We start from the raw sequence: 9,749 nt of genomic DNA, 5'->3' as shown, positions 1-9,749 counted from the left end.
TTGAAGTTATCAAACACTAAATTCAAAATTAAATATAGATGAATCCTTAAAGCTAGAAAAGTTCCTTTTTCCTCTTTCTTTCTTTGTCCTTTGATTAACAGACATCACAGCAACTGGTTATTAGGTTATTTTGGCTGCTATTTCTTTAAGAGCTGCCGCTGCTGAACGTGACGCGGATCTGACACACATCATATTTTCTCTCAACTCTTTATACCTTTTCTGACCCACATCGGGTCTTAAAGTCTCTATTAATGAGCTGACGAGTTAAATCGGGTGCGTTAGATGAGTGAGACAGACAGTGCTGGGCTGCTCCAGGACAGTTTTGAAAACCATTTCAGATACATGTTCTTAAATGTGACTTATATAAAATATATTATATGCATGCACAGTTTTAAGGCAGCTTTAATGCATTTTTGGTAACTTCATTACTTAACTGACCACGTCATTGCATGCACGTTTATTTCGTGCTTTGATATGAAAGGATACAGGCGACTTTCAATTGCCTTTGTGCTGCAATTGAAGAGCACGCGCTGCTAGCACAGTACCGTTTCAGTATGGGATGAAATTAGACTCAAAATGATTAATAGATACACGCACAATTATCCATGTACTGCATACATTTTATACATGTATCTTACTAACCACAAACAAATGCCTTTCAATTTGAGTCTGTAAAATTCGGGATTAAATGATTGTGCAGCGATTTGTACAAATACAGATATGTTTGCGAATAAAAATGTTCTGTTCTGCATTAATATATCATAAATTGCTCATGCAAAAAGGAATCCGTGCATATGTGGATCAGGTGACACGCGTGCATTATTTGATGTCTAGTTCGAGTCGATCTTGTTCGGTGCATTTGGATTTTGAGACTTTATTTTCGCAGTTTACAGCATTTCACGACGCTCTGATGTTTTATTGAACTTGTTCTAACTTAACTTGTCTTAAGACACAGAATAGCTTATATCACTTTTGCCAAACAAGAACTTCGTGAAGGTACCTTGGGGTTTTTTTCTTCTGTAATTCAACAGCAGGTTGTCAGTACCAAATTTGACACCACTAATTATATATATATATATATATATATATATATATATATGTATATATATACATATACATATATACATATATAAATGTAAATAAATGGTGTTGGGTGAAAATACAGGATGAAAAATAATAGACAAGAACAGGAACGTGTAAGAGGATTTTGTGAGGGAGCAGGAGACAGGATAAAGGATTATATGTTTGGGAGAATCAGTTTTGTTTTGTTTTTGACCAAAAAATAAATTAAAACTATTAAATTCAAATTTTCATGTATTATTGTTCATGAATTCATACGTATATTTTATATATATGTGTCATATGTCTGGCAATGGGGAAATATTTGTTATATTTATTTGACACAGAGCATCTATACAGAAAAGGGGGGAGGAGACAGAGAACCTGAATGAGCAAGAGAGAATGAGAGATGGAGGGACAGTATTAGAGAGGAACAGATTGAGAGAGAATGAATGAGAACGTGAGCAAGAGAGGGGGGGAGAGAGAGAGAGACAGAGGAGGGGCGAGTGATGTCCAGAGATGGAAACACTCAATGTAATTTTCTGCAACAGAATCTAAACAGACAGAGTGAGAGAAACAAAACACAGATCCATAGAAAAGCATTAATGCTCATCAGTCATTACAGAGAAAAATGTCAATGGAAGCAGGCAGCATGGAAACCATTGAGGTTCCTCAAGACAAGATTGTCAAAAAGGTATGTCATCTTTGAGCCTCAGCCTATGAGATGGAGCAAAACTGATTGAAAATGTATAAGTTTGGCAGACTGACACTATGTATGTGTAATGAACAATATATGAAAATGAAAAAGACAGGCTTGAAGTAAATCAGGGAGACCGGGGCTAGTTGTCACACTTTTTAGTCCAGTTAATGTTTCTTAGGGTAGGTTTTCTGTACGGGCACATAGCCTAGTTTTGACAACTTTTAAACACCATTTAACCCTTATTGCAAAGATACAGTTCATTTAGCACAACATTTGTGTCCAATACATTTTGTCATAATATAAGGATTATATTTTAGATTAGATTAGATTAGATTTTACAATGGAGCATGCCATTAAACAGCCTATTATATGTTTTTCAGCTAAATATAAACTGTAAAACAACACAAGACAATTCATGAAAGTAAAAATTTGACAAAAATAAATATATATATATATATATATACACACACTACCATTCAAAAGTTTGAGGTCTTTACGATTTTTTAATGTTTATGAAATAAGTCTCTTACACTCATCAAGGCTGCATCTATTTGATAAAAAATACAGTAAAAACTAATATTTTGAAATATTATTACAATTTAAAATAACTGTTTTCTATTTTATGTTTTTAAATTTATAATTTATTCTTGTGATTGCAAAGCTGAATTTTCAGCAGCCAGTCTTCAGTGTCACATAAGCCTTAAGAAATTATTCTAATATGCTGTTTTGATGCTCAAGAAAAATGTATTATTATTAATATGTTGAAATGTTGTGCTGCACATTTTTCTTTTATTTTTTCTTTTATTTAATATTTTTTTCTTTTATTTTTTATTTGTGTGTGTGTGGGGGGGGCCGTAATACTTTGTTTTCAGGATTCATTCATAATAATTTAACAACAAAAACAAAAAACTTACTGACCCCAAATTAAGATTATTGTATAATATAATAGTTTACCATAATTTAAATGGCAGTCTATAATACAATAATTTATGGGAGGACAGAATAAAAAGAAAAATCATGTACAACTACTGTTGTACAAGCATTTGTGCAACTGTACTTGCCTCTAGATCTAGTAGTTATTGATATATAATATAGCCCATGTGACAATTAGTCATGGTCTCCACATTTCATACTTGGAGCTTTTGATATGCTCTTTTGCTCCATACTGTAAATGTAGGGGTCCTTTAGGAAGAAGATAGAGAAGCTGAGGAGATGGAGCACTTCTTCAGGCGGCGGCAGCTTCAAACGGCCACCCAAAACTAAAACCCTCAGTCTGAACTCACCCACTGACCCTGACACAGAGCCCCTCGGAGTAGAGACGGAGCACAGGAAACTCAGACCCATTGTGGCATCTGTCTTTGGTCAGGTATGGGCTTCTGTGTCACAGAAGGGATTCATGTTTTCATGTTGCGCTGAGGTGTGAGCTGTTGTACTGTCAGTCATGGTCTTGATTCAAACAAATGTTTTGGTTTGCTGAACTCTGGAATGGTTCATTAAGGATGACAATGCGTTAATTCAGTTCACAGGCAGTGAACATCAAAATGTTTCTTTATGAAGATAAACTAAAAACGGTGATCGGGTCTGTCATATACTACTCAGAAAAAAGTGCTGTGATTGCTAATGTAATATTAGCATATTCATTCATGTTGCAACAGTGCTTATTATACTGATGGATACTGTGACGACTGTCTAAAAGCTGTTCATGTGTGATTCTGAATGAGAGTCTCTATCTGTGAATGGGTCACATGTGGTAGCCTAAATGAGTTTTTGCTCTACAAACTCAAAGACCAGGATTCTGTAGTCTTATCATTTGTAGTTTTTGAGTTGTGCTCTTTAGTGTTTGATGTTTAAATAGCTACATGAAGTTAATTGGAAACTCTCACTTGATGTTACTTATTAATTGGCATGACACTGTAGCTCTCCTGGTTTAGATCTCAAAGTTTTCCACAAAAAAAGCTGATTTCAAATGTTGAATTTGATCAAATACTGGTCAAAATATATCTGATGCCTACATTGTGCTTAGACATTTGTATTTAATAATAATCCTCATTGGGAGCTAAAATATTTTAATTGGTCAGGAGGAAGGAGAGTTATGCAGATATTAGACTATCACTAAAAAAGATGTACAAACAATTGTCCATTTTAAACAGGAAACTGTAAAGTAGATAGACTGAATTAGTACGTTACTATGTACAAAAACGTTTTTTGGTACAATGGTACCATTGTTCATTGCTGAAAAATCTATAAAGAAACACAGAATTGTTCCCTTCATCTACACTCCCCTCACATTCATTCTTTCCAGTTAGAAGTTTATTCATTGTTAAACCCTTTTACAAAACCATAATCATAATAATAATTTTTCTGACAAACTCTCTGCTTTCAGAGGATTATGGCTCTGTACTGGAGGAAAAGGTGAAAGAGTATTATGTATTATCTATTATTCACCACACCTCATTTTTTAAAGCTTGCATTCCCAAACATAATGAAAGCATAGCATATGAAACTAGCATAGCTTTCTATTAAATCTCTTTACTTCACTTTTCACTAGTCCACTAACATTCTTCACTAACTTGATATGAAGACCAACTCTATCAACCTTCAGATACTTTAAACGTGACTGACTTCATAACATTAATAATACTAATTAAAAAATAATAATACAATAACACTACAAAACACTACTTTTTTGGCTTTTAAAAAGCTTTTGAGGTCTTTCAGACCCCAAAAAGAACATAAATGTTAATGACCGATTATCATTAAAAAGAAGGTAACAACAATATACCAAATTTTATCCTATGGCATGTGTCAGAATCTAATAAAAAATATACTGTATAGTCTTATGCCGAACATCTACAGTGCAGAGACTGAATCTTGGAAATTATATCATTCAAGTCGAAGAAAAACAACAACACTGAGAGGGTGGAAAGGAGGAGGAGTGAAAGGCTGGGAGAAGAGAGTGAGGGATGAAAGAAAAAGAATAATGAGAGATTGATAGAGAAGGGGAGGATTATATGGGTGAGATTAACGACTCAAGAGATCAGATCTAAAAACGGATTCACTCACAAGAACTCTCTTGTGAAACACCCCAGCTTGGCCCATCGTAATAATAATATATCACACACTAGATGTGGGGACAGCTTTGTGATCATAGGGACATCCAGCATACCACAAACTAAACACTAAACCCAACGCATGAGAATTTTCAAAAAGCCTAATAATTGTATGCAACAGTCCATTATCACAGATGTTGAAATAACAATGTTACTGTCTTTTTGCTCCATTGAAATTAATAAATATGTTTGTTTATTTAAGTACAGGAAATTGCATGTCCTGTTTGTTGGTTTATATAAAAACTAACAGTTTCAAACTTTTTTCTTTGGAAAATGAAAGTCACATTATTTATTTTTGCTATTTTTCAAGTGCTTTAAAAAATTTGTATAGAAATCATTTTCACTCAGAAATTGCCACATTTCACAGACAATTACAAAGAAACATTGAATTACATTGAATTAAACTAAATTTTAAATTCGTAAAACATAAAATATAAATTCATCGCATTAAAAAATATAATCTAAATACAGTGTAAAATAATCATAAAATATATCAATATATATTGTGTTACATGGCTTCTTTTACACAAAAAACAAGGAAAACATCACTTTCTTTTCTTGTCAAATTAAATATTGTTAAAAAATATTTGTGTGACTTTAGGATACATCACATGCTGACAGCTACACAAACATTCTGCTTTCGGTTGACACCTTTTTCTCCTCTCTGCTTTGGTGTCTCTCTGTTTTTTGTCTCTTCTCTTGTGTTTTGACCATCGACGGCCCACCAATATACAGCAGACAACCCAGATCTCCTCTATAGCCCACATACACATATACACATACACAAGTACAGCTTTTTGAATCAACAGAAACTAGACGTTCTACATTTCACCGTCTGTAGGTCAGTTGTCTGGCTGTCTTACAATAGAATAATTTAATCCACCAATCAGAGACCAGGTCTCCACGGGTAACCCAATTAGGAGCCACTGTGTACAGTGTCGCCGGCTGGTTCTTTATTACATGAAAAACAATTATGAGTGAGAATTCAGTGGAATACAAACCTGTGTTCCGCAGAAGAAAGAATATCAAACAAGTTTGGAATAACATGAGGGTGAAATAAAGACAGATTTTCACTTTTGGGTGAACTATCACTTTAAAATGTGACGTTTTAATGTAAGTCAGGGTTGTGTGCTAATAGGAAGACACCAATCTGCCTGTGCACATTATGTGTGAGTAAATAGGATATAGAGAAAGTGGATGTTAGCTTGTTAATGTGTTAAATGTACAATCATAGATGTCTCAGAGTGAGAAATGTGTGTTGAGCAGATTATCCCCTGCTGATTTATTAATGTGAAATTTAGTCTACTGATGTAAGACACACTCTTTGATGCACCAGTGCTTTAACAAAGAGCGACTGACTCTTTGACGTCAGTGTGGATTACATGTATGCAGTATACACATAAATGCATACATGTTTACAGTTGTTGTTTCCAGACAGATGGAGGGAATGAGAATGGCAGACTCACTGATACCTAGAAATGAATGAATGAAAGTGTATAGGCATGCTATAGAGATGCTGCCGTTGTTATTGGGTGCAAATATTAGTCAGACCACAATTCTCAATCGTTTGGTCTTATATTTATTAAAAATTTTCCTCAAAGACTGGGGTTTGTGTGTGTTGTCTGTCAGGGCTGTTGTCAAGGTGGAACAAACGGGAACACTGAGAAATGTTATAATCCGGGTTTTCAATTTATGATCAAAACAAGTTCTGTTGTAAATATAAATTGACGAAACTTGGACATTTTGCTGTACAACATAAATTACACACACCCATACTGAAAACGCACATTTTGAAGCAATTATGGTTATTTTTAAAAACGTATATAAGTAGTAAGGTGAGCATGCAGTATACGTTGTACAACAAAATATCTGTGGTATGTTTACCACAGACCTAATACCCATGAATTAAAAACCCTATTATAAAAACCTCTTTGGAAAATCTCAAGGAAACCCATGGCAAATTAGTCTTTTGGGTATTGACATCATGGCTGCAACCCTCTATTGAGTCCAGTAAAGAGGGAAGTTTAGCTAAGGCTGCAGTTTGTACTTACATGTATTAACAGGATTTGCCCTGCAACTGACCGGATTATACTAATATTGTAACGTGGCTGACGAGACGTGAGACGTGCGGATCCATGTGCAAGCTTTATTCACAGGCGTGGTCAGAAACAGGCATGGGTCAGACAACGGCAAACAGGAATATGGAGGACAAGACACAAGAATAATCCTAGGGCTAGCGAAGGTCAACGAACGGCGAACAGAATCAAAAGGGCGAGACTAAAGGGATAAATCCAGGAAACCAGGCAAGGATCAGAAACCGAGAAAACAGACAAGGCAAGACTAGGCTAAGGCAGGGTAAACTAACGAGGGCTCTGTAGTGTAGCTATCAAATGATAAGCGCTAAACAATACTCGGCACCGGGAAGGGATCAGAGTGAGTGTTAAATAGTGAGTGAGTGATATGAAACAGCTGTGTGCAATCATATGTAGTCCGGGGTGATATGCAACAGTGTGTAGTGCGAGAGTCAATGAAAATGGAAGGGTGACCTCTGATGGCTAGCAGACGGAAGTTCATGGACCGGATACGTAACAAATATATAATATACTAATATAATGCTAATATCATTTCTGTGGTAGCCTACTTAAATGACTGATTGTATGCAAAAAGCAAAAACATTATAGAGCACATTTAAGAAAACTCAAACTCACATACATCATGTATAATCATGCTTTTTACTTAAATTCATTTGTCTTTAAACTGTGATGCAGGAAAGAATAGTTTTTCAATGATTTCGAAAAATTCATGCTTAATAATTAAACATTTTAATCTTAATGGTTTTGTTGTAAAGATGTGTGTATGTGTGTGTGTGTGTGTGCGCGCGCGCGTGTGTGTGTGTGTGTGTGTGTGTGTGATTTTGGTTATAATCCTCACCCACAGAATTAAGCAGAAAACTTTATAAGATTTACCTGTCATTCACAAGATTACATCCCTTCCCTTCAATGTTTGTTTCATATTAGTACTAATTAAAAATTTGGACACACCTACTCTTTAATATTACTATTTTATATAAGTTATTAAAATTATATATATTTAAAAAGTAAGTATAAGAACTATTGTGTATTTTATATTACTCAAAGTAGCCTCCTTCCTAGATTACAGGTGCCAATTGACACCTTAAAAGCAGTGCTGACATTGCTGGGCATTGGCAGGCACTACATGGGGGAATTTCCAAGAAGGCTGATATGTAAATCATGTTCAAAGATTGCAGTATGTTTTATTACCATGTGTTCTGCTGATATGCCTCCAGACACAGATAAACTCCTGATATCTTAATTAGTCAACTCTGGTACAGATAAAAACAGCAGCAGAGTGAAAAAGTATGCCAAGTTTGGAGTTGCTGGCCAATCAAGCACAGTAACACCATGGTCATTGAACCAGCTTTTGGTACCTTTGGCAGTGTGGGCAGGTGCCAAGTCCTGCTGGAAAATGAAATCAGCATCTCCATAAAGCTTGTCAGCAGAAGGAAGCATGAAGTGCTCTAAAATTTCCTGGTAGATGGCTGCGTTGACTGTGGACTTCAGAAAACACAGTGGACCAACACCAGCAGATGACATGGCAGCCCAAATCATCACTGACTGTGGAAACTTCACACTGGACTTCAAGCAACATGGTTTCTGGGCTTGACACGAGGAATGCGACATTTGTAGCCCATGTCTAGGATTCGTCTGTGCATAGTGGCTCTTGATGTGCTGACGCCAGCCTCAGTCCACTCCTTGTGAAGCTCCCCCAAATTCTTGAATGGATTTTGCCTGACAATCCTCTCAAGGCTGCGGTTATCCCTTTTGCTGGTGCACCTTTTCCTACCACACTTTTTCCTTCCACTCAACTTTCTATGAATATGCTTCGATACAGCACTCTGTGAACAGCTTCTTTAGCAATGAACTTTTGTGGCTTACCCTCCCAGTCAATGACTGTCTTCTGGACATCTGTCAAGTCAGCAGTCTTCCCCATGATTGTGTAGTCTACTGACCCAGACTGAGAGACCATTTAAAGGCTCAGGAAACCTTTGCAGGTGTTTTGAGGTAATTAGCTGATTAGGGTGTGACACCATGACTTTCCAATATTGAACTTTTTCACAATATTCTAATTTTCTGAGACACTGAATTTTGGGTTTTCATTATCTGTAAGCCATAATCATCAAAATTTAAAAAAAAAAATAAGGCTTGAAATATTTCACTCTATGTGTAATGAATCTATATAATATATGGGTTTCACTTTCTGAAAAGTGACAAAAAATATTGACCTTTTTCATGATATTCTAATTTTTTGAGATGTACCTGTATATGAACTAGTGTGACTGTAACACAAAGCGTGTTTTTACAAATACGTGAAATAAAATCAATAATTTAGCCACAATGGAGTAAAAACACAGACACCAAAGAAGGGGTGACACTCTAAGGGGCCGTTTACACGACAACGTTTTCAGCCAAAATCTGGAAACTTTTTATGCGTTTTGCCTGTTCGTTTACACGACAACGGCGTTTTGGGGACTGAAAACGCATATTTTTGAAAACGGGTTTCAAAGTGCACGTTTTTGAAAACGCCACCGTTATCGTTTTCGTGTAAACACCCAATACTGGAATCTTTGAAAACGGTGACGTCATGCGCGTGCATAGTACGTGTTAGGTTTTGGGTTTTTTTGTAGTACGTGTTAGGTATGTAGACATGCGCAGTACGTGTCGATTTTAAAGGCAAGCGCGAACAAACATACACAACAATGGCGGAGTACATGGTACTGTTGTTGCTGTTTAAGAGTTTGCTAACGCTTCTTCAGCAAAGTGTGGATTTACTTCACCAATATTACAACCAACAGCGGAGAC

The 9,749-nt window shown here is 35.9% G+C and overlaps 1 protein-coding gene across 2 annotated transcripts in view; it reads left to right on the top strand.

The window, feature by feature from the left end:
• Positions 1-1,535: 1,535 nt before the first annotated feature.
• LOC107746641 (calcium-binding protein 2-like) overlaps positions 1,536-9,749 on the top strand; it is a 26,155-nt gene continuing 17,941 nt past the window's right edge. The window contains exons 1-2 of one of the 2 annotated variants that reach the window (XM_016560939.1): positions 1,536-1,753; positions 2,948-3,125. In XM_016560939.1, the coding sequence (XP_016416425.1) occupies positions 1,569-1,753; positions 2,948-3,125 (363 nt within the window). In that variant the 5' untranslated portion in view covers positions 1,536-1,568. Of the gene's footprint in view, positions 1,754-2,936; positions 3,126-9,749 lie in introns of both variants that reach the window. The other variant, XM_016560956.1, reaches the window with a different exon arrangement.

The sequence above is a fragment of the Sinocyclocheilus rhinocerous genome, unplaced genomic scaffold, assembly GCF_001515625.1.
Source record: "Sinocyclocheilus rhinocerous isolate Xijiao unplaced genomic scaffold, SAMN03320098_v1.1 scaffold2026, whole genome shotgun sequence".
Lineage (NCBI taxonomy): Eukaryota > Metazoa > Chordata > Actinopteri > Cypriniformes > Cyprinidae > Sinocyclocheilus > Sinocyclocheilus rhinocerous.
Note: the sequence above shows the minus strand (reverse complement) of the source record. Positions and strands in the feature narration are given on the sequence as shown.